Here is a 25,997-nt window from a genome sequence, read left to right on the forward strand (position 1 = left end):
ATGAGGGGAATAGATAGGGTGAATGCACAGAGTCTTTTACCCATGGTACGGGTATCAAAAACCAGGGGACAAAGGTTTAAGGTGAGAGGGGCAAGATTTAATAAGAACCTGAGGGGCTACTTTTTCACTCAGGGTAGTCACCAACAGGATTGATGAGGGCAGAGCAATGAATGTTGTCTATATGGACCTAGCAAGGTCTTTTACAAGGTCCTGTTTGGAATGTAGGATGTTGCATAACATTGTGGTAACATGCGGGGCAAGCAAGCCCCACCCATAAACCATATGAAAACTTGTCAAACTGATCTGGCCACAACTCTGGCTGAGCCTCACATTCAGAATCATTCAAAATTAATAAAATCAATAAAGCAATTTAAAAACTGAACAATAAAATTAAAAAGCTTTTAAATAATTAAACCATTTATTTAAAAAGAAATTGAACATTTTTTAATATATTTTTTTGATTTAGAGATACAGCGTGGAAACAGGCCCTTCGGCCCACCGAGTCCGCGCCGCCCAGCGATCCCCGCACATTAACACTATCCTACACACACTTGGGACAATTTTTACATTTACCCAGTCAATTAACCTACATACCTGTATGTCTTTGGAGTGTGGGAGGAAACCGAAGATCTCGGAGAAAACCCATGCAGGTCACGGGGAGAACGTACAAACTGTTCCCTCTTAATTGACCCCCTCCATTGAAAAGAATGGAAGTTCAGTAAATTTGTACACTGACACTCATTGATTACAGCATTGATGGCAACTTGCCCAATGAGTTCAGCACTTATGCACCAACACTGGAATCTCACAGACCCAAGAACATATAGAAGAAATGTCCACTGTTCAGCACCAAGCCGTCAGCGTTTCCTGGCCCGGGACAAAATGCCCCAGAATCAATTAAGACTGGCCACACCAAATGTAACTACATCCAAACTGTGCATGAACTTTTCTCCAAAATCCAAAGTGTTTTGTTCAGTGTCTGACGGGGGAAATGGGTTCCAAGACTTTCAGCTCAGTTAAAGCTTATGCAACAGATACTGCCCATTGCTAAAATCTGTTACTAGGCAAAACAACAGAAGGTCAGTAGGAGGGAGCCAAAACAACATTAATGTGATGTGATGTAGAAGCAGTTTATGGGAAGGAGCAATAATTCCACTTGCCCATAAAAGCAGCCATGGATGACCGAAGCATTTACTGAGAACATAAACTAAAAGAGAAAGCTTATAATAGGCAAAATGTTGCCAAAGGAAAGCCAAGTACTGGTGACTGGAGAGTTACAAAGTGAATGGAAGGTAGGCTGAAAGACAAGAGCTTCCAAGTGCAAAAAGAAGGCATTTACAGAAAGAAACTTGTAAGAAATGAACTATTTACAATAACCTTATTAAGTGGCAGAGCAGGCTGCAGAGACTTAGTAGTCTACTTCTACTTCTATTTTATATATTTTTGTAAATTAATATACTTTTAAAAATATATACTAATAATAGGATAGTAGACAGGAGAGATGTGGGCCACTTAAAAATAGATGTTGATTATAGTAACTGAAAATAAAATAGAATAATTATTTTGTGATAGTATTTGCACTGAAGTTGGAGGAGGGCCGGGATTAGACATTTTCCATCCTGGAGTTTATCTGAGGCCCATACATTGAATCCTGTGAGTTACAGCCTGAAAATAATACATTTTGCCAACTGTCTATTTTCTCCGTGTTAATCGGTCCTTTACCCATAGTAATAAGTTATTCTTAACCTCAAAGCTTTATATTGTTTTGTCCAATGCCCACTGGTTATCCAGATAGACAATAGACAATAGGTGCAGGAGTAGGCCATTCGGCCCTTCAAGCCAGCACCGCCATTCAATGTGATCATGGCTGATCATTCTCAATCAGTACCCCGTGAATATCAGATAGCTCCCCTTTGTCCCTTCCCTGGGAACTGTAATAAAGCCAGTTGTATTCAACATTGGTGAGACCACTTTTGGAATACGGTGCACAATATTTATTTCCCTATTTAAGGAAGGATGTTAGTAGACAAATACTTGGGATCAGTGGGCTATTTTATGAACAAAGATTGGACAGGCTGCACTTGCATGTACTGGAAGTTGGAAGATGCAAGAGCAGTGTAGACAACCCTACATGGAAGAGGTCATAGCTGGACCTACACTCAGGCAATAGGGCTGGTCAAGTGACTGACGTGTCAGTGAATGAGCCTTTTGACACCAGCGACCATAGTTCTATTAACTTTTAAATAGTTACTAGACCAAGTGGACCCGTTGGGCCCAAACCTCTCCTGCATTGGTGCAGCACCCTGTCCTCCCCCCTCCCCTCTCTCCTCAACCGCCCCCTCCCCTCTCCCTTCTCCCCCACTCCCCCTTCCCCCCTCCCTCCCTCCCTCCTCCCCTCCCCGTCCCCTCCTTTTAAACTTTAAAATGTGAATAACTTTAAAAATATAACACCGATTTCAATAAAACTACTTGCATTATCACTAAAGTGACAATGGTGAGTAAGGTGGGCCTAAAATTGTCATGCTATCGTGTACCGTTTTGGCTGAAGTTCAGTCAAAAACAAGATAACAAACGAGAGTTTTAGTATATAGATGGATAAGAAAAGGGCTGGTCCACAAGGTAAAGTTCTAAATTGAGGCAAGGCCAACTTTGATAATATTAGACAGAAACTTGCAAAAGTTGATTGAAGTAGGTTGTTTGCAGTCCAAGGGATGCCTGGAAAGCGAAATTCTGGCGTTCGAGATTCTGTACAGAGAATAGAATGTACACAGAGTTTCTTGGTACCAGGTCCAATAGTCATGCTTCAACAAACTATCATTAAAAGAGATGACTGGTCATTATACATTGCCACCAGGGGGAATTTGAGATTGCCTGCTGTTTCCCACATTACAGTGCTCAACACACTTCAACAGGTAACTTAATTAGCTGGAAAGCACTTTGCAATCTCGTGAGGCTTTGAAAGATACAAAATAAATTCAAGTCTCCCTTTCTTCAATGACCTTTCACAAGGCAGCTTCCATTTAAATTCACACTGTGGTTTTAGCCAAGTGGTGGGACAAACAGACTTTTGTCAGGGAACTTAAAATCTGCAGATCCTGTAATTTGATACAAAAGCAGAAAATGCCAACATCAGTGGAGAGAGAAACCGAATAGAGACAATGTTTCAGGTCCATAACCCTTTGTCATGAAATAAACTCTTTCTCTTTTCACAGATATCACCTGAGCTGCTGTGCTTTTAGCATTTTCTGCTTTCTGTCAAAGAATAAATGACCTTGCAATTCACAGCAGACAAACTGATGCACCCATTGTTAGTCTCCGCTGTTTATAATATACATTCCTTCAAGTTTATCCAGTAATGTTTATACAATCTGGCTGAAGATAGTTGGGCCCCTGGACACTGCCTGACAAACTCCTCATGGTAGTTTCCTGGGGGCCAACCAACTTCATCTGCTTCATCAATATCCACCCTTCCATCATAAGGTCAGAAGTGGGATGTTCACTGATGATTGTAAAATGTTCAACCCCATTCACATTTCTTCGGCTAATGAAGTAGCCCATGCCCGTCTCCAGGAAGAGACAGTCCAACCATATGCCCTTAACATTCAATGGCCTTACAATCATTATTGACTTCCCAATGGTCCACCATTGACAAGAAACTCAACAGAGCCATCCACACAAATACTATGTGGATAAGAACAGGTCAGTGACTCACATCCTGACCCCCACAAAGTCAGGAATATAATGGAACACCTGCATGGATGATTGCAGCACCAACAACTCTCAAGAAGCTTGACACCATCCAGGACAAAGCCGGCCATTTGAATGGCATCCCGCCCACCACCCTAATATTACTTACTGCAGTCACCGGCACACAGTGACTGCAGTGTGCACCATCTACGAATGCCACCATTTCACCAGCTACTTGCTCTGGCTACTCCAACGGCATTTCCCAATCCCATAACTGCTACACGAAGGATAAAGGTACCCTGCGCATGGGATCACCCTCACTTCCACACTCCTCTTCATCATCCTGACTTGGGAATAAATTGCTGGTCCTTCATTGTTGCTGAATCTAAATCCTGGAGCTCCCTCAGTGGAAGTTCCTTCACTGGCGGAATGCAGTGAGCTGCTTCGGGAGACAGCTTGTTGACATCTTAAAGGTGATTATGGATGGATAATAGATGCTCCCTTGCCAGTGATGCCTTTGCCCCAAAACTGAAGAAATTAAAAAAAGATCACTGCTCCTGGCACCAATCACCTGTCATATAAAAAATCACCTGTCGTACAATCAAAAATAGCTGCAGGAGGGATACTTACAAAATTCCGTTTAACTGCTCTTCCTTCTCTCACACAATGGAATGTTGGCCTTCATAACAAGAGGAGTTGAGTATAGGAGCAAAGAGGTCCTTCTGCAGTTGTAAAGGGCCCTAGTGAGACTGCAACTGGAGTACTGTGTGCAGTTTTGGTATCCAAATTTGAGGAAGGATATTCTTGCTATTGAGGGCGTGCAGCGTAGGTTTACTAGGTTAATTCCCGGAATGGCGGGACTGTCATATGTTGAAAGACTGGAGCGACTAGGCTTGTATACACTGGAATTTAGAAGGATGAGAGGGGATCTTATTGAAACATATAAGATTATTAAGGGGTTGGATATGTTAGAGGCAGGAAACATTTTCCCAATGTTGGGGGAGTCCAGAACCAGGGGCCACAGTTTACGAATAAGAACGGAGATGAGGAAAAACTTTTTAAGTCAGAGAGTTGTAAATCTGTGGAATTCACTACCTCAGAAGGCAGTGGAGGCCAATTCTCTGAATTTTCTGAATCAAGAGAGAGCTAGATAGAGCTCTTAAGGATAGCGGAGTCAGGGGGTATGGGGAGAAGGCAGGAATGGGGTACTGATTGAGAATGATCAGCCATGATCACATTGAATGGTGGTGCTGGCTCGAAGGGCCGAATGGTCTACTCCTGCACCTATTGTCTATTGTCACATATGTAAAGGAGTGCACACACACACACATATCCATATACACACATAAATGAGCACATGAGCAAAAGCCACAGCTTAACAGCCATCCAGTGTAAATGAATCATTTTGCTTCACATCTGCATGCTTGGCTGTGCTTTTGCAGACTATGTGCTTTGACTAACATCCAGTTAGCTATCTGACCATCGGGGTCACCAGCCAGCAATGAGACTGACGTTGCAGCACCCTCCAATGCAACATGTTTCCAGCTGAGTGACATCTGACAAAATTCTAATCGCAGCAAACATCTGTATTAATAGCAGGACACGGAGAGAAATGTCAGCACAAGCCAGAAGCAAAAAAGAACAACTTGCATTTATATAGCACCTTTAATGTGGTGAACCTCCCAATAATGCAGGCTAGGATCAGGCTAGGACTTTATTCCTTGGAGCGCCTGAGGCTGAGAGGTGATCTTATAGAGGTGTACAAAATCTTGAGTGAAATAGATTGGGGAATGCACAGTACATTTTAGCCAGGATAGGGGAACAAGAACCAGGGGTCACAGGTTTGAGGTGAGAGGAGCAAGATTTAATAGGATCCTGAGGGGCAAACTTTTCACTCAGAGGGTGGTGAGTATATGGAACAAGCTGCCAGAGAAGGTAGTCGAGGCAAGCACTATAACAGCATTTAACAGACATATGGACAGGTACATGGATAGGAAAGGTGGAGTGTGATATGGAGCAAATGTGGGCAATTGGTTGGCTCAGTTAAATTAGGCTGAAGGGCCTGGTTCCGTATATTCTATGACTCTCAGCTGCTGCAGCCCAGGTCCAGGGATGGGGCTAATGTGTGTTCGTTCCTTTGTCTGTGTGGGTCTTCCCCAGGGGCTCTGGTTTCCTCTCACATCACAGACATACTGATTGTTCAGTTAGTTGGCTACTGTGAATTGCCCCCCAGTGTGTAGATGAGGGGTGAATATGGGGGGAGTTGATTGGAACAAAAAATGGGCTTAATGTGGGATTGGTAAACTCGATGGGCCGAAAGGCCCTCTTTTCGTCCTGTATGATTCCATGACTATAATATATACACTTGGTCAAAGATATTCTCAGGTTCTTTTACTATGGACTACCATAATTAAAGGACCAAAACTCTCCCCTTGGAAGTTTTGGGGCCTACACTGACAGAGAGAAGAATCCCTTCTGTAAGAAAGAAGTGGAGTTGAAAGCAGATGTATACGTTAGAATAGTTAGCTTATGCACAGAAAACAACTAAGGAGAGGGAGGTAGACACAAAATGCTGGAGTAACTCAGGTAGCATCTCTGGAATGGGTGGCGTTTCGGGTTGAGACCCTTCTTCTTTTTAAGGAGAGGGAGAGTTGGTTAAACCAAAGCGCAAAAGTGAAGCCAGAAAAAACACATATTTTCTTCAAATATCAAGTGATTACAACCTGACCGAATGAAAGTCCAAAGCTGGAGAAGTTATTTCATCGTCATGAATTTATATACTGAAATGCTTCGCCTTTCTGATTTAGTTTTCTGGCATGTAGTGGTTAATCTTTTTGACTTTTTACCCTTCTTCAATAGCATTCCCCTTGATGAGGCACTATTACTGTTTTTATGTTGGTAGAACATCTTGTACAGCAACACTGATTGTGTCATTAACCTGCAGAGTGGCAGAGCTGTAGGATGGCAGTGAGCGCTGACATACAAACTCTCGGCCATCTGGGACTGAATTAAGATTGGAATCAGCCAACAAGATCCCACACAGATACATGGGAGGCCCCCAACCACTCATTGCATTGAGCAACAGAGCAGCACAGATGAAAAAGTAATCTGCATTGAGCTGATCTATGCCTAATTTGGCCTGGGCCTCAGACTCACTGCTGCCCTGCTCTACACTCACTTCCCAGTCAGGAAGATTGCTGGTGACCCAAAGGCCTTAATGATGAGTCCTCATCAATGTTCATGATCCTACTCCTAGAAAGTCCTGTCTACCTGGATCATGACTCTTCATCCATTCCTCTTCATCCATTGTTAATATATTTCCCCCTCTAATTGAGTTATGGGAATGTCTATCTTATTTTCATGTATATCTGCTTATATGTTATTCAACCCTCTCTTGAATGGGTTCAAATATGCCTTAATTATTTGCAATCAGGTATGTGCAAATCTCTGCATTCATCTGATTGTGTGTGTTTGTCCAATCCTTTGCCTGTCTCTCTCTGTAACTGATAATGCTAACACAGGTTCATGTCAGGTCAAAGTTGAGTTTCTGCACAAGAACAGTGAGGTATGGTACAATAAAAATCTTCTCTGCAAGCAGCATCACAGACACATAGGTTCAGACAACCTAACATGAACTTACACAAAAACATGTGTGTACACATAAATTCTACATGACAGTAAAAAGAAAAAGGCCATACAAAAAACAAGATATTAGCTGTAAAACAGAATAGAAAACAAGACCATTATAGTGCAAGAGATGGTCCACAATTTTATTTTGCTGAAGTAGAATTAGAGTTGTGAAGGTCGGTACTAGAACCTGACAGTTGTAGGAAAGTAGCTGTTCCTGAACCTGGTGGTGTGGGACTTCAGGCTTCTGTACCTCCAGTCTGCTGGTAGTAGAGAAGATGGCATGACCTGGATGGTGGGGCTCCTTGATGATAGATTCTGCCTTCTAGATGCAGCGCCTCTTGTGGATGCTTTCGATGGTGGTGGTGGGGGGGGTGTCTCTGCTTGCGAGAGAATAAAATGGAGGGGACAGGTTTAGAGGGTTATGGGCCAAATGCAAGCAGGTGGGACTAGTGTGGGCAAGTTGGGCCGAAGGGCCTGTTCCTTCGCTGTATGACTCTCATAAAATGGGTTTAATTAAAGATTTGTGTAATTGGGTGCTTCATGATCAGTGCAGATACAGTGGACTAAATGGCCCTTTCCAGGCTATATAACTCCATATAACTATATAAAAAGCTCAAAGGTCTGTTTATTGTCAAGTGTACCAATTAAAGTACAGTGAAACTCAAATTACCATACACCCATACTAAAAAAAACAACAAGACACACAACCGCCCCGAATCACGGGGCTTGGGTCGACCCGCCGCGGACCTTTCACCGTCCAGCGCAGCCTGGAATAGGCTGCGGGATTTTCTCCGCCCGGCGGGGGCTTCAATGTCGGGAGCCACGACCGCCCCGATGTGGCAACTCCAACAGCCTGACCGCGGGAGAAGACGGCAGGGGAAGAGAAAGGACATTCTGGCCTTCCATCACAGTGAGGAGGGACTGGAGGAGACTCACTGTGATGGATGTTTCTTTTGTTTGGTGATAGTTTATGATTGTATGTGTTATTACATTTTTATTGATTATTCTTATTGGTCTTATTGTTGAACTGCAGGTAATTTTTCATTTCACTGCACATTTGTGTGTATGTGACAAATAAACAACTATTGACTATTGAACTACATAAAAGTTAACACAAACATCCACCACGGTGGATCCCCCACAATCCTCACTGTGATGGAAGGCAATAAAGGCTAATCTTCTTCCTCCTTATTCTCCCGCGGTCGGGGCAGTCGAACCATCCGCAGTCGGGGTGATCAAAGCTCCTGCGTCGGGGCGATCGAAGCTCCTGCAGCTTGGAGCTCCCGTGGTCGGTCTCAAACCAGGGACCGAGAGCTCCACGATGTTAAAGTTGGCAGGCTCCCGCGGTTGGAGTTCCCAAAGTCGATCTCCAGCAAGAGGCCGCCAACTCCACGATGTCAGGCCACAGTGCGGACTCAGATACAATATGGAAAAATAATCGCATCTCCGTCGATGTAAGAGATCTAAAAAGTTTCCCCCACGCCCCACATAAAACAAGCTAAAGAACACTAAAACATACATTTAACACATACTATAAAACAACAAAGGAGGGGACGAGACAGACTGTTGGCGAGGCAGCCATTGCGGGCGCCACCCGGTGGTCACAGTGGAATCAAAGAAAGAAATTTGAGGATTGGTTCAGCAGATAAAAACTGAGAAATGTTGTAAATACAGGGCTAAAGGCAAGATTAGGAGCCTGGGCAATTGCTTGGGTGTATCTGCACCACTACTCATCTGCCCCCTTTGTTAACTGTGGGTGCACAGAAACCCAAGCCAGCCAATCCCTTGTGCAGCTAAGAAGTTAAATAACCATGATGCGATGATCATAAGTACTCAGCATGCCAGTTGCAGGACTTGTGGAACTGCTGCCAACAACTTGCTGAAAGAACAGGCTTTGTCTGTCTTATTGCCTGAAAAGAAGAGATAAGACAAAACTGAGCAGCTGATGGAAAATGATTGGTAATTCTGCAGCGCAAGGCGGGCTCCAATGGTCTGTGATGAGAAGCAACCCGAGTGAAAATTCCATGCTTGTCCCACAGGGCAAATGTCAGGCTGTTGGCCTGGTAACTACTGTGCTGCTCGCATGACTGAGTGACCAGCGCTGATGAACCAAATCTACTGAGCTAGTCTGCCAATGCCCATGTCTTAGCATGGGCTGTGCTTTCTTTACTTTGCTGTTCAGACATCAGAATCTCCACAGCATACTTATAGCAGGAATCCCCCCCATGAACGATACAGAATCCTGGGCGATGGTGTTTAATTGTAATCACTTCTTTAAATAAAGACTGTGAACACCAGTGCTCTTGCCAGTGCTGACCAGTGACGCAGTGGGTATTCTTCATGTCATTGGACACAGCCAACTGCGACAAACAGATTTCACACAGGCACGAAATGTCTGCCTGAGTTGACTCATAATCTCGGAGATGTAAATAATCAGTTCACCTCTTTTTTTCTCTGCTGAATTCAAATTCTGCCAACAACCTTTGGTACAGGACAGGATATCAGAGTGGAAATGCCAAAAGACAAAGAGCGAGAAGCATCGATGGAAAAAAATGCTCGGTGTGCATCTGCAAACTGCACTCAGAACTGGGCAGTGATTAATTCCAAATATTTGCCAGAAGCATGCAATTTTAAATTAACTGAAGATCATGCTGGCTGTTGAATCTGTATATGTATTTTATAAATTAGGTGCTGTGAGGAGGAATACACTGTGACATTGTGTGTGGGCTTGGGAACATTGTATAAAAAGATCTGCAATTTGCTTCCCCTACTTCAGCTTACATTTTGCAGTCGGACTCGACACGCGGTTAGACACTTGTTTTTTGTATATTTTTCGATTCTCTATGTCATTTGGGTATTTCATGTCCACAGTGAACAGCTTTGAGATATAAGCATTGTTGATTAACACAAACAGGGTACCTAGTACATAGTGGGCAGTACATAGTGTATAGATCAGTATATATATACTGTATGCACAGGAATAGGCCCTTCGGCCCACAGTTTCTGTGTTGAACATGATGCCAAGTTAATCCCTTCTGCCAGCACATGATCTACATCCCTATATTCCCTGAATATCAATGTGCTTATCTAAAAGCCTCTCAAAAGCCGCTATTGTATCTGCTTCCACCACCACCCCTGAGTGTGCTTTCAAGGCAGACACAAAATGCTGGAGTAACTCAGCGGGATAGGCAGCATCTCTGGAGAGAAAGAATAGGTGACGTTTCGGGTCAAGACCCTTCTTCAGGTTGATGTCACGGGAATGGGCAGGACAGATAAAATGTAGTCGGAGACAGTAAGACTGGTGGGAGAACTGGGAAAGGGGAGGGGATGGAAAGTGAGGGAAAGCAAGGGCTATTTGAAGTTAGAAAAGACAATGTTCATAACGCTGGGATGTCAGCTACCCAAGCTAAACATGAGGTGCTGTTCCTCCAATTTGCGCTGGGCCTCACTCTGACAATGGAGGAGGCCCAGGACAGAAAGGTCAGATTGGGAATGGGAGGGGAAGTTAAAGTGCTGAGCAACCGGGAGATCAGTTAGGTTAAGGCGGACTGAGCGGCGGTGTTCAGCGAAATGATTGCTGAGCCTGTGCTTGGTCTCGCCGATGTACAGAAGTTGACACCTGGAACAGCGGATCCAATAGATGAGATTGGAGGAGGTACAAGTGAACCTCTGCCTCACCTGAAAAGACTATCAGGGTCCTTGGATGGAGTTGAGGGGGGAGGTAAAGGGACAGGTGTTGCATCTCCTGCAGTCGCAGGGGAAAGTACCTGGGGAGGGGGTGGTTTGGGTGGGAAGGGACGAGTTGACCAGGGAGTTGCAGGTCTCTGCTGACAGCAGAAAGGGATGGAGTTGGGAAGATGTGGCTAGTAATGGGATCCTGTTGGAGGTGGCAAAAATGTTGGATGATTATGTGCTGTATGCGACCCTTGATGGGGTGGAAGGTGAGGACAAGGGAGACTTTGTCCTTCTTTTGAATGGGGGCAGGGGGAGCTGCGGGATATCGAGGAGACCCTAGTGAGAGCCTCATCTATAATGGAAGAGCGGAACCGACTTTCCCGAAAGAATGAGGACATCTCCGATGACCTGGTATGGAAAACCTCATCCTGGGCGCAGATGTGGTGTAGACGGAGGAGTTGGTAGTAGGGGATAGAGTCTTTACAGGAAGCAGGGTGGGAAGAAGTGTAGTCTAGATAGCTATGGGAGTCAGTGGGTTTGTAACAGATGTCAGTCGATAGTCTGTGTCCTGTGAAGGAGATGGTGAAATCCAGAAATGGTAGGGAGATGCCGGAGATGGTCTAAGTGAATTTGACCACTGCCTCTTTGTAGTGTACATCGAACAATCACTGCCTCTTTGTAGGGTACATCGAACAATCGCTGTTCCAGGCGTACACTGGCCCTATCCCAGAACTCTACCGCCATTACATTGATACATTGACAACTGCATCCGTGCGACCTCCTGCGCCAATACAGAACTCACTGATTTCATCAACTTCACGACTAATTTCCATCCTGCACTCAAATTCACTTGGACCATCTCCGACATCTCCCTACCATTTCTAGATTCATGCAGTGAATACCAAAAATTATCTTTCATGGTTTATGAGTGCTGACGGAAAGCCATCCCAACGACTGCGGTGGAAGTGGTGCAAAGTGAGGAGTTCTTAACCTGCATTTTTGAGAACCGATGTCAGCAAAAACCTAACACAAGAGGGAGCAGGTTTGGCACTAGTTTCAGTGAACAGTGCAAGGCAAGCAGAAGCAGTGGGAGACAACTTTGATGATGTTAATTTTAGTTAATTTAACATAATTATGAAAATGGGAAGAGGTGAACCAGGCGTAAAAGTTCTAAAATGTGTGATCAGCAATTTCACTCAGCCAAGATATAATTCAACAAAGTTGGACAGCAAGCTGAGTTATCAGTTCCCACAACACAGAAAAAGGCTCTTCGGCCCATGAGGTCCGTGACGACCTTCAACCACTCATTTACTGTAATCCTATTCTAATCCATCATTTATTTTCCCCACATTTCCATCAATTTCCTCCAGATTCTACTGCTTACCTACATACTAGGTGCAAATTACAGTGGACAATTAACCTACTGACCCACACATCCTTGGGATGTGGGAAGAAACCGGAGCGACCAGGGGGAACCCATGGACTCACAATCAGGATTGAACTGACGTCTCTCTCAGTTTTTGGCATAAGGTTCCAACAAAACTGTGCTGCTCATCAAGGTTTGGTTGAAAGCATATCCATATCAGAGGCATGGATTTCCTCAATTACACCTGCCAATATATTCATACCTCACTTTGCCTTTCAAATGTCACTTCTGCTCCATCTGAACTCCTCTCTATCTGCCCCATATGCTGCTCAGTATTCAGATTTGGGGCATTGATTATGGAGCCCACTCATTTTGAGGAAGTGTTAGTTCTCAACCCCCTTTATCCCACAATGTCCAACCCATTTTGATTGCATCTATGGAGAGACAGAAAACACCAGGACTGGCTCGATGATTCTGAGCATGAGATATCAAACGCAAAGTAATCTTGGATTGGTAACTCCACCATTCCGAAGAAAAAGGAAATAGGTTCAATAAGAATGATCGAAAACTTCAGACCGAAAGTATAGATGGTGCATGGAAAGAGGCAGGAGATCCAGCAACCTATTGCCAGCCAGGATGTGTTCAGATTCTTTAGCCCTGCCAAGACCATAAAAACCCTGCTTTATACTTCCAAGATAATGACACTTTGCCTTTGTCTTGCATATGTCCTGAGGAAGGTTACAACATCGTCACACATATACATCATCGGAAAGCTTAAGGGTAGGTTCAGATCCTTCCACGGCTCTTCTGAGCACATCCAAGATCCAAGTCTGAAGAAGGGTCCCGAGCAAAAACATTGTTTGTCCATTCCCTCCACAGATGCTGCATGACCAGCTGAGTTCCTTCAGCACTTTGTGGTTTGCTTAAGATTCCAGCACTTAGAATTCCTTGGTCTGAATAGCAGAAGGGAAGCTCCCGTGAGGCGCCGCGGGGCCGTAGCCGTATAGGAACGGACCGCAAACAACAGGCGTCCCACCAAGAACAAGGACGGGCCTGGTGGCTGATGACAACACAGACCTGCCGCCCCACCAAGAACATGGACGGACGACAAGAACAAAGATGCAGCGGCCGCCAGGAACGAAGATCTGGCCCGCGGCCACGTGCAGCGTCAGGCCTGGTACGCTGCTGCGAAGTAGGGCCCGGCCGGCCGCTGCCGACTGGGGGAAGCTCAGAAGCCCTGAAGACTGGAGATTCAAGGGAGGAGCGGCTGGTGATGACAGACGTGACTAGTAGGCCGGTAGGAGCGGCTTCAAGGTCAGCTGCAGGAGGCGCCCCCCGGACACAAAGGTGATTGGGCGAGGAGAGGAAAGTCAGGTCGCGGCCTGCAACAGCCTGAGACTTACCTGGATCGGGGGTGCTCCAGTTCTTCCACAATGTGGACCAAACTTTGGACTTTGATGTCTTCTTTGTCAAATACGGCGATTGTGCACTTGTGGTTGTGCAAGAGAATTTCACTGCACTGTGCATATGTGACAATAAAGAACCATTGATCCATGTACAGTGCGCTGCAACGATATGTACAGTGGAGATTATGTGACGATGGAGATCCCAGGGGAGGAAGGGTGAGTCAGAATTGTGGAGTATACACAGATCACAGCAACAGAAATTAATAAAAAACGTGCAGCGTTTTACAAAATTTCATGGTCAATTTGGTACATCTGTTAAAATATAGGAAAATCCATAGATCGTGTGCGCAATATTCTACAATGGTAATGAAAATAATGGCACAACCTATTAAATTATGTTGCCAAAGGATAAACAGAATTAATTAGAGGCCAAATGATCAGCATTTGGTTCCCTCTCCCCAACACACCTGGGGTCATGCATTGATTCCTGTGGTGTTACACAGCATCAACTTCAAGGATGATCACATATCATTTCAAATTAATTGGGGCATTTGTTATTTTTAAATTCCATTGCACAGTTATGACTTTCATGACTTGGGTAGCACAGTGATGCAGCAGATCAAAGCTCCAGCAACCCAGGTTCGATCCTGACCTCCAGTGCTGCCTATGTGGAGTTTGCACGTGTGACCATGAGCTTCCTCCGGGTGCTTCAGTTTCCTCCCACATCCTATAGGCATGCATGTCGGTAGGTTAGTTGGTCACTGTAAATTATACCGACTATGTGGGTGTGTGGGAGAATCTGGAACCAAATCTGTGGCTTCATGTTTATTTTCAGATGACAGTTCATTTTGTCAAGAAATACAATGTGAGTTTTCTACAAAGAATATAATGCATTAGTCAGAGTCAGAGAGACATATGGCACAGAAACACACCCTTCAGCCGATGCAGTCCACTTTGAGTATCAACTGCCCATTTTCACTACTCCTACATTAATTCTACCTTTTATTCTCCTGACACACCCATCAACCCGGCAAGCTGGCGCAGCGGTAGAGTTGCTGCCTTACAACGAATGCAGTGTTGGGCTTCAACGAGACCCGGGTTCGATCCCGACTACGGGTGCTGTCTTTATGGGGTTTGTACGTTCTCTCGGTGACCTGCATGGGTTTTCTCCGAGATCTTCGGTTTCCTCCCACACTCCAAAAGACGAAAAGGTATGTAGGTTAATTGGCTTGGTAAATGTAAAAAATGTTCCTAGTGGGTATAGGATGGTGTTAATGTGCGGGGATCGCAAATCGGCGCGGACCCGGTGGGCCAAAAGGGCCTGTTTCCGCGCTGCATCTCTAAACTAAACTAAACTATACTCTCCCCAGTTTCGACCACCATTGGATCTCTGCTGCTCTTCCTTTCTTACCCGATCTCCCTCTAAATGCTGCCTGACGGTGGGTGCTGGAATAGCCCCTGAAGCATTCAATTAAGTCACAGTTAGGAAAGCGCTTGTCTCAAGGACATTAAAATTCAATGGTTTGCGTATTTGAGAATGCCACTGCTTTTATGCCGCTAACTTTGTTGAAAAGTATTTCAACCAGTAGCAATAAAAGCACAACTGGTGCAGTTGTCATTATTGTAAATGCAAAAAGCAGACAACTGCACAAAAGCAATGATTAAACTCTGATCTGGTAAATTTATGGACAAATCCCAAACACAATATCTACAGCAGATGGTTCAATTAGCATCTGCAAATAGAAAATTTGCCAATGTTTTAGGAACAATACTTCTTTTTGTTTCTGGTACTTCAAGCCACATAAACTGCAAGAAGGGATTTCAAATTCCTTTCAGGAGCATAGTTAAACAAATTGCAAGTGGACAAGTCCTGTGTTTCCCCACATACCACAATGCTCCCTCAAGAAAGCGGCATCTATCATCAAGCTTCCCTACCCTCTTCTCTCCTTTTGCTGCTATCATTAGGCAGAAGGTGCAGAAGCCTGAAGCCCAATACTACCAGGTTCAAGAACAGCTATTTTCCTCGGACTGCCATGGAATATCACACAATAGTAATCTTACCTCGGCACTGGGGCACAACAGGCCTTTTGCACAACCACGGACTTGATTATTTTTTTAACTGTGTTTTGCACTAATGTCTTGTCTTTTAAATTTGTTCTCCTTTCACTGGAACAAGGAAAGAGATCCCACGGTCCTTACTTTTCCCCCAACCAGCCTTTGCATCCAACACATTATTCTCTCACATTTTCACCATCTTCAACGTGATCCCACCATGAGTCACATTTTCACCATCTTCAACGTGATCCCACCATGACATCCATTTCATCTTCAGCCTTTTTGTCAATCCAATCAAAACCACCTCAACAGTATCCATCTATCACGTGCCAGGCTTTATCCAACCCCTCCTCTTTTCCAGCTTTCTCCGCCTCACTACAATCATTTTGAAGAAAGGTTCCGTCCTGAAACATTGCTTGTCCATGTTGTCCTCAGATGCTGCCTGAGCCGCTGAGTTACTCCAGCATTTCCAGGGAACTCCAGACAATTGAGCCATATGCCAGGCAATTCTGAGAGACAGGATCTACCAGCATTTGGATAGACATAGACAGTTTAGGTACAGTTGGCATGGATTTGTATGTGGGAAATTAAGTCTCACAAATCTGAGTTTTTTGATTGATGAGGATGGGGCAAAGGACATTGTCTGTCACTGTGGCAAACGTAAGATCAGAGTGAATCTGTGGAAAGCCATTGGCCTGGATGGAGTCCCTGGCCATGAACTCACAGACCTCTCACTTCTCGATTCTGAAGTCCCCACCTGCTGTAAGAAGACTACTGTCATCCCAGCGCCAAAGAAGCGTGCCTTAATGACAACTGTCCAGTGGTTCTGACATCCACCATCATGAGGTGCTTCAAGAGACTGGTGATGGTGCACATTGACTCCAGCCTCCCAGCCAGCCTTGACCCACTGCAGTTTGCCTACTGAGGCAACAGATCCACAGACACCATTTCCCTGGCCATAAACCCACCTCTGATACACCTAGACAATAAAGACACCTACATCAGATGACTATAGCTCTGCCTTCAACAACATAATCCCACCTAAACAATCTACAAGCCCCTAGACCTAGGAGTAGAGCATCTTCCTCTGCCACTGGATCATTGACTTTCTGACCCACAGATCACACTCAGTGAGGATATGTAACAACACTCATCCACAGTAATTTTCAACACCGGATGCATTTTTAGCCCTCACTATACTCCCCATACACTCACACCATGCGGCCAAATTCAGCTCTAACTCCATTTATAAGTTTGCAGAAGACACCACTGTGGATCATGAACAGTGATGAGGTGGGGTGCAGGAAGGAAATAGAGAACTTAGTAACATGCTGTCAGGTCAACAACCTCTCCCACAAAGTAAACAAGATGAAGTTGCTCGTTATTGACCTCAGAACGCATTGTAGAGCACATGCTCCTATCAGCAACAATGGTGCCAAAGTGGAAATGGTTGAGAACTTTAAATTCCTTGATGTAAATATTTCCAATGGTCTATCATGTACTAACCACATTGAAGTGACAGCCAGGAAGGCCACACCAATGCCTCTACTTCCTCAGGATAGAGGAAATTCGGCATGTCTCCAAAGACTCTTACAAGCTTCTATAGATTGAAAGCATCTGGTTGCATTACAGTTTGGTTAGTTAACAGATCTGCCCAAGTCATCAAGAAATTTCAAATAGTTATAGCTGTATCCCAGTCCATCACACAGACCAGGCTTCCCGCCATTGATTCCATCTACACTTCATGCTGCCTCGGAAAAGCAGGAAACATAATCAAACCCCTTTCTTACGCCGGTCATTCCTTCTTCTCCCTTCCCATCAGGTTTAGAAGCTTGAAAGTACGAACCGCCATCCTCAGGAACAGCTTCTCCTCTGTTATCAGGCTTCTGAATGCTCCTTTAATAAGTTAGAGTACTGTCTGATTCACCTCTACCCTATTGGGACATTGGATTTTGTCTCTGGAACTCTTTGAAACAGAAATGTGTTCCTCACTCCTCAGGTGCTGTCTAACCAGCTGAGTACCTCCAGCATTGTCTACGACTGTTCACATGAGAATTGGGAGGCAATGGGAAGCAATGAATTCTGTGCTGAATGTGCCTTCATTACATAATTCAGTAATTTTTTTACCAAGAACCTTTCTCTTTATCTCAGATAATTTAATAAGTAAATGAATGAGGTTCATGAAAATGCAGGAAAAAAATCTTTCCTTGGATGACTTGCATTGGAGCATAATCTACAAATTCCAGGGACCAAGATAATTCTAGAGAGTTGGTAATCTATATTTGATGAATGTTAAGGATGAGGACATCATCTTACTTCTGTTTGTTTAATGTTTCAAATACTTTCCTTTTACTGCAGATTGGTAAATGATTCTGATTATCTACCCTATCTATCCCGCTCAAAATTTTATATATTTCCATCAGGTCTCCCTGCAGCCTCCAGCATTCCATAGAAAATAATCAAATCCAAGGCAAACCATACGCCTTCTTTATCACTCTATCTACTTAATTTTGTTTAGTTTAATTTAGAGATATAGCACGGAAACAGGCCCTTCGGCCCACCGACCAGCGATCCCCATACACTTGCACTATCCTACACACTAGGGCCAATTTACAATTTTGCCGAAGCCAATTAACCTACAAACCTGTGCGTTTTTGGAGTATGGGAGGAAACCGGAGCACCCAGAGAAAACCAACGCGGTCACAGGGAGAACATACAAACTCTGTACAAGCAGCACCCTAGTCTCTGGCGCTTTAAGGCAGAAGCTCTACCACTGCACCACCATTTTAGGGAGTTATGGATTTGTACCCCAAGATCCCTCTGTACATCAGTGCTGTTAAGTCATGCCATTAATTGTATATTTTCCCCTTATATTTGACCTCCCAAAGTGCAGCACCTCACACTTACTCGGGCTAAATTCTATCTGCCACTTTTCTGCCTATTTCTGCAGCTTGACTGTGTTCCTCACAGTCCGTGACCCCAGTTATCTTGGTGTCATCTACAAATGTACTATCCAACCTGTCCACGTTTATGTCCGAGTCATTTATATATATCACAAACATCGGAGGTCCCAGCACTGAGCACAGCAGAACTCCACTAGTCACAGACCTCCAGCCTGAATATTGTCCTTTCACCACAACTGTCTGTCTTCTATCAGTAAGCTAGTCCTGAGTCCATCTGACCAGGTCACTGTTAATCATGTGCATTTTAATCTTCTGGATCAGCTTACCAAGGGGTACATTTTTAGATGGCTTACTAAAATCCAGGAAAAATGCCAGGAAACCTTGGCAGTCACCACCAGCTCTCAAAACAAATGAATTATTGCATTCTCACCATAAATCTATTGCACCACATTTATTACTAGTTCCATGTCGTACTGAATAAATCTGCTCAGTAACAGTATCTTTACAACCAACCAAGTTGCAAAATAATAATCCCAGAGTGGGCAAACCTGTTGGATGAGAAGAAGAGGAAGAAGAAGATAGCCCCTTAAAATAAATGTGAGAATAAAGATCCCCAATAGCAACTTATAAAATTGGAACGTTTTTAAGGTCATACCTTAATATCATCCTGCCAACGATGCTCCATCTGAAATAGCTCCGCGGCCTTGGCCAGTCTCTGGAGAAAGACAGACAGGGAATTAGAAACTATGTTACACGAAGCAGTAACACCTGGACATACAGTAGGCTAAAGGTTGACAAAACAATTCCAGGGAGCAATCTGACCACAACAGATGGTGGTTCCATCAGGAAAGACCAATCTTGAGATGGTATTCTGAAACTAATCCAAACATTTTGCAGAACCTTGAAAGCAAAATTGAAAAGTGGGGCAACATTTCACTAATGAGCCACCATAAACATAAGAAATAGAAGCAGCAGGTTGTATGCTTTGAACATGTTTCATCCCTCAATGCCATGTCTACCTCCCACCTGGTCCTCTGATTCCAAAGAGCCCAAAAAGCTATTAACCTTAACCTTGAATATATTGAAGAAAGGAGCAATCACTGCTCTCTGAGAGGAAAAAAAAATCCCAAAGGTGGATATCTGTCAGTAAATTGCTGAGCTTTAAATGGCCAACTATTCATCCTGTCACCGTGCCCCTTTGTTCTGGCTGAAAGGGACATCAAGCTTCAATGAGTTCACCTCTCACTCTAGCACACACCAGGGAGCAATGGACAATTTCACCCAATCTCTCTCACCCTTAAACACCCTTAACCGAGAGCTGACAACCCCCCTCTCCCCGCCACAGTGTTCTCATATGTTTTTATTCCATTGGCTTCTTTCGACGAAGGGAGGGACAAATGGAATGCACAATCTGCATCATTCCTACACTGTGAATCAGAAGGAAAATACTTTTGGCTCCAATTGTGGCACTTTCAGAAACGCTGTTAAGCAGGTGCTGTGTTTATCCTTCTGATCATTTCCATAACTTTATAATTAATTAAGTTGTTCAGACTTTATTGACCTGATTATTCAGATAATCTGTTGTAAAAATGATCTGTTGGGAAACAGATAGGAGCATTCGATCTGCATCTGTGAAAGCTGTGATACACACAACTGCCACCTGACACCGAGCGTCAAAGACTGTCTCGTGCCAAGTGTTCTATAATCACAAGCACAATCAAATTGGGTAACACCACCAGTCTCCGCTCGATCAGACCATAGTACCAATCATTCCAAAAATGTATTTAAAATGTATGAAATAAGCACAGTTAAAGTACAACTCTCCAACAAATGGTACTACAGCAACACAGGAAAACACCAGTCACTGATCACATTCAATTGTGCATCAGATCTGGTAGGGGTAAACAATTACTACAAAACACCCTTACTACAACTTATAGTTGCAATGAATATTGATTTCTCTAACTTCAAGTATTGAATTTAATTGAATTAAATACTTTATTGTCACAGTGAAATATTTTGCTTGCCTACCCAAGGTATGCAAACAGTCACCAGGTAAACGGCGCTTACAAAGTTACAAACTATCCTGCGCCTGGTCCTCCTTTGTTCTTCCCCCTCCTTGCAGTGGTCTCCCCACACTAGGTCCTCCTTTGTTCTTGCCCCCCTTCACAGCGATCCCCCCACCCTCCCCTCATGGCGGTCCCCCACGCTGGGTCCTCCTTTATTCCCGGTGGCGCGTACTCTGGCTCCATTCGAGGCAGGCTCTGTCTTCCCAGGCTCCGTTTGACGCAGGCCCTGGTTGGTGTCCGTTGCCCCAGGCCCCGGCCGTGAGCTCCGTCACCCCAGGCTCCGGCCGCAGACTCTGTTCGACGCAGGCCCCAGGCGTTCGGCCGCCTCCGTGCCCATCCGGTCTCCTCCGTACCCATCCAGCCTTCCGATGGAACTAAACGGGCTCCGGACGGGTTTGGCCGTGCGCTGAGCCCTCGGGGCAATCTGGGTGACATGGAGATTGTGGCTCCTCGATAAAGACCTCTGGCCGCGTTCCCGGTCCACAGCCACGGCTCAGCGGGAAGTCTTCTACCGTGCGGCTCAGTGGGAACCCTTGGATTCCCTTTCTCACTGTTCCTGCCCCACCCTGGTCGTCGTACAAGTGTCACTATCATCCTGTTGAGTTTCACTGTCTGTAAACCTCGTTATCACCTTGCCCACTGCCAACAATGGACCATTGTGGGCTCTACCCTTCTTTCATCATCGTTACTTTTTGCTTATCTTTCATTCATTTATTCTAGATCTCTTTATATCACCGTCTATATCTCCCATTTCCCTTTCCCCTGACTCTCAGTCTGAAGAAGGTCTCGACCCAAAATGTCATTTTTTCTATTGCTCCAGAGATGCTGCCTGACCCGCTGAATTACTCCAGCTTTTTGTGTCTATCCACAGCTGCAATGAGAGGTTGGACAAATTTGGATAGTTTTCTCTGGAGCGACAGACTTTATCCCTCTACATCAGCAATAGCATCTCAAATTGTCCTTGTTACACAGTGTACATTGGCAGCATTTCAACAGCTGCTACCTATTTGATGCAGTTGTGGAGCGCCCTTTCCCACAGGTAACATTCCTTCTATCCAGAGATGCTGTCTGTCCCACTGAGTTACTCGAGCATTTTGTGTCTATCTTCGATTTAATCCAGCATCTGCAGTTCCTTCCTACACATGATAAATGTTTACACAGTCCGGTCCCAGAGATCCATGGTATCTAAACAAACTTGTTAAGATTTCAGAGAAAAAACTATCTGGAGGTCTAACACTGAGCATTACACTGTATGCTGCTGAACCTAAGAGTGATTACTGTATTGAAGACTCACAATGTGACTCCCTGGAGTCAAGTATGCCTAGGTCTCATTGTCCAAAGCAATAGTGCAATTTTAACATCAGCATTTCAACACTAACAAGAGTGTATTCTTAACAAACATTGCTCCTTTTTCCCTGGCACCCTATAAATTCATCATTTTCTTGCAGTACCTTTTTATCCAACATCAGTGAACACCTGATTTAAAATTACACTCAATAGCAACGTAAGAGAAGTCTATACAATTTTGAGAAGCATAAATAGGATAGAGAGAATATTTTTGCCAGGAAAATGTCAAATATTAGAGGCACAGCTTTAAAGTCAGAGGGGGAACATTTAAAGGAGATGTGCAGGGTGAGTTTATTTATACAGAGTGTGGTGCCTGCTCAATGGGTGCAGTTTAAATAGATATCGTGGCCAGCACAAATATAGTGGGGCGATGGGCTTGTTCCTGTGCTGTATAGTTTTATGTTTGGTGACATAGAGATAAACAGTAGTTAAAGAATATGGACATTATCCCGAGCAGACAAAAATTGGGACTGTGGGAGTTCAATGGCAGGCAAGAACTGAATGTTTTCTTGATGTTTAGAGTTTAGAGATACAACATGGAAATAGGCCATTCGGCCCACCATGTCCACACTGACCATCGATTACCAGTTCAAACTAGTTCCATTTTATCCCCCTTTCTCATCCACTCTCTGAACACTAGGGAGTTATTTACAGAGGCCAATCAACCTACAAACCAGTGCTTCTTTGGGATGTGGGAGGAAACTGGAGGAAATCCACGCGGTCACAGGGAGAACGTGCAAAGTCCACACAGATTGCACCTGAAGTCAGGATCAAACCTGGGTCTCTTGCGCTGTGAGGCTGCGGCTTCACCATTGTGCCATTGCACGTTACTGAACATGGTGCAGGTGTGGCCTGTACCCCAGTCCTCTGCTGTGGTAGCCACCTGATGCAGCGCACCTGACAGACCATGATGTACAAAACCCAAGAAAACATCGGAAGGGGGTAAGTTAAACCATCATAGCCCTCGACCTGATGGCCACCTTTGTGCATGGCTGCGTCCGGCGTAGAACCAGATTACACCAACACATGGTGTCACTCCATGCTGAGATGCTGCCTGTTCCCAGTGTGTGAAGGATGGACCTGGCCTTGCACCACATAATGTCCCAGTCGCTTGGATAGTGCTGTCCTTTGTGGGAAAACATCTTTCAGAATAACACGTCTGACCACAGGTTCATTGGACAATAGTCAGTTTGGAACATCCTGCAGATACTGGGAGACAACGACTCGATAGATTATGTGGGATGGTTCCCTGAGCAGATTGTCAAAACCATTTGTCAGACTGTCTCATCGTCTGAACTCACCAACAAGAACCAAAGCTCGATTGGCTGGCGGTAAGCGGGACCCGCCCTGCACAATCAGAGTCTCACTCCCAACACCCACTGCCTTGGGACATGTGTGATGAGGAAGAGTCAGTCGCCACCACTCTGTATACAGTGGATTGGCAAAAAAAGTCTGGAGAAGGGAGCAGGTCGAGGTGCATGCCAAGCAGCAATGTAACAGGAGACTCTCTGATCAATGTGTTGTTCCTAGGGATATATACCATGACAAATCAAGTGTTGATGGAAGATCAATAACTCGTTGATAGACACACTTCAGACTGCCTGAAACTTGTTGGTTGTTGGTGTGCTTCAAGATGCCAATAAGAGATTTGCGTTTATTGTACCTATGATGTAAATGAGTGGTAGAATCTGGGCGGAATTAATGGGAATGTGTGGAGAAGAAAATGGGATTAATGTAGGTTTTGTGTAAATGGGTGATTGATGGCTGGTGCGGATCCGGTGGGCTGAAAGGTCTGTTTCTGTGTTATATCTCTCTACAACTCTATGTCCATGTCAATCATTGGACAAAGCACAAAATGCTGGAGGAATCTCAGTGGGTCTGGCACCATCTGTGAAGGGAATCTCAGTGGGTCTGGCACCATCTGTGAAGGGAATCTCAGTGGGTCTGGCACCATCTGTGAAGGGGATGGACAAATAACATTTTGACCCGAAACATTATCTATCCATTCCCTCTATAGTTGCTACTTGACCCACTGAGTTCCTCCAGCACTTTGTGCTTTTCTCAAAATTCCAGCACCTGCTGTTTCCTCCATCTCCATTGTGCTTAACTATACTACTCCCCTTCACCGATATGCCTTGGTGATTTAAGTGCTTGACTAAAGGTTTCCTACACATTGTGAGAGTACTTACCTCCACCACCTCTTGAAGCACCCTGTTCCAAATTCTAACTGCTTTCTGTGTGAGAAGAGTCCCCCTCTGGTCTCCGCTCAACCTCCTACCAACTGTGGTTCCACCATCCTGTTTGTTTCTAGGTCAGTGATGTGTGTACTGAGGTTGTGTTTCTATGTGTTCCCTGTGTTATATATATACACTGAGGTGTGCATCCATGTGTTCCTGTTGTTAGTGCATTTGTGTTCTGAGAATGTGTTCTCAGTGTCGGTTTCATTGGTACATGCACAAGTAGATAATTAATTGGTCAAATGATGTCAGGAGTCAGTAAATATGATCATGACTGATCTCATGCTTGTCCACTTTCCTTCTCTGTCCCTCTACTCTTCAATTCCCCTTGTGTCCACTGATCCACTAATCTCATACAGCAATGCATTCAACAATTCAGCATTGGCAGCCCTCAGGGACAGAAGGTTGCAAAGATTTGCAATGCTGGGCATGTTATGAAGCTGGGCTGTAAATAAGGCCAGCTACATTTCTAACCGCGGCAGTAACTCGAGAACAACCGGAGCAGCAGTTACAATGAAGTTCACCTTAGGGACTAACAGCAACAAGGGGTGAACAACTGGCGTTTACATTATAATGACATCATTGCAGTCTTTGTTTACATGACTAATTTGCAAGAGAGGTTGGACAAACTTGGATTATTTTCTCTGAAATGTCTGAGGTTGAGGGGAGACCTGATAGGTATATAAAGTTATGAGAGGCATACACAGTATAAGCCAGCCTTTTGCCCAGGGTGGAAATATCAAGGACATAGCCTCAAGGTGAGAGGGGCAAAGGTAAAGGAGATGTGCGGGGTAAGATATATACACAGAGTGGTTGTTGCCTTGAACGCCTGCCGGGGTGATGGCAGAGGAAGATAAGGTATTAGCATTCAAAAGGCTATTGGATATGCACATGGATATGCTGAAAATGGAGGGATATGGATCACATGCAGGCAAAGGAGATTAGTTTAACTTGTCATCAGATTTGGCATGTACATCGTCAGCTGAAGAGCCTGTTCCTGTGCTGTACTGTTCCATGTATGCTCTATGAGTCAGCGTTGCTTTGTGTGGGGGAGGTCATGCCTTACAACCTGACTGAATTTTTTGAAGAGGGGACTAAGATGATTGATGATGGTAGGGCAGTGGATGTTGTCTACATGGAATTTGGTTAAGCATTTGGTAAGGTCCCTTGTAGAAGACTGATCCATGGTGCATGGTGACTTGGTAGATTGGATTCAAAATTGGCATGATCAGAGAAGACAGAGGGTAGTGTGGTAAGGGAGGGGGGGTTGTTGTTATTCTGACAAAGGTCCATGTGACTGTAGGAATCAGTGCTGTTGCTTGTGATATATGTAAATGATTTGGACAAATATGTATGTGGGCTAATTAGAAGTTTGAATATGACACAAAAAAATTGGGGGAGTTGTGGATGGTGAGAAAGGTTGCAAAGGATACAGCAGCATACATACAGATGGAAATACGGTCAGAACAATGCCCAAGGGTGTTTAATCTGGGCAAGTGTGAGGTGTTGCACTTTTGTATGTCAAATGGAAGAGGAAAGTATTCAGTAAATGGAAGCATTCTTTGGAGCATTGATATACAAAATGATAGAGGGGCACAAATCCACAGCTCTGTGAAAATGGC

General features: G+C 44.5%; 1 protein-coding gene across 3 annotated transcripts in view; it reads right to left on the minus strand.

Moving 5' to 3' along the window:
• The window catches only part of cacna2d2a (calcium channel, voltage-dependent, alpha 2/delta subunit 2a), a 353,483-nt gene that overhangs the window by 153,000 nt on the left and 174,486 nt on the right, over positions 1-25,997 (minus strand). For all 3 annotated transcript variants that reach the window (XM_078414334.1, XM_078414335.1, XM_078414333.1), the window contains exon 4: positions 19,378-19,437. In XM_078414334.1, coding sequence (XP_078270460.1) covers positions 19,378-19,437 — 60 coding nt within the window. The remainder of the gene's footprint in view (positions 1-19,377; positions 19,438-25,997) is intronic.

Source organism: Rhinoraja longicauda, chromosome 17 (genome assembly GCF_053455715.1).
Source record: "Rhinoraja longicauda isolate Sanriku21f chromosome 17, sRhiLon1.1, whole genome shotgun sequence".
Taxonomy (NCBI): Eukaryota; Metazoa; Chordata; class Chondrichthyes; order Rajiformes; family Arhynchobatidae; genus Rhinoraja; species Rhinoraja longicauda.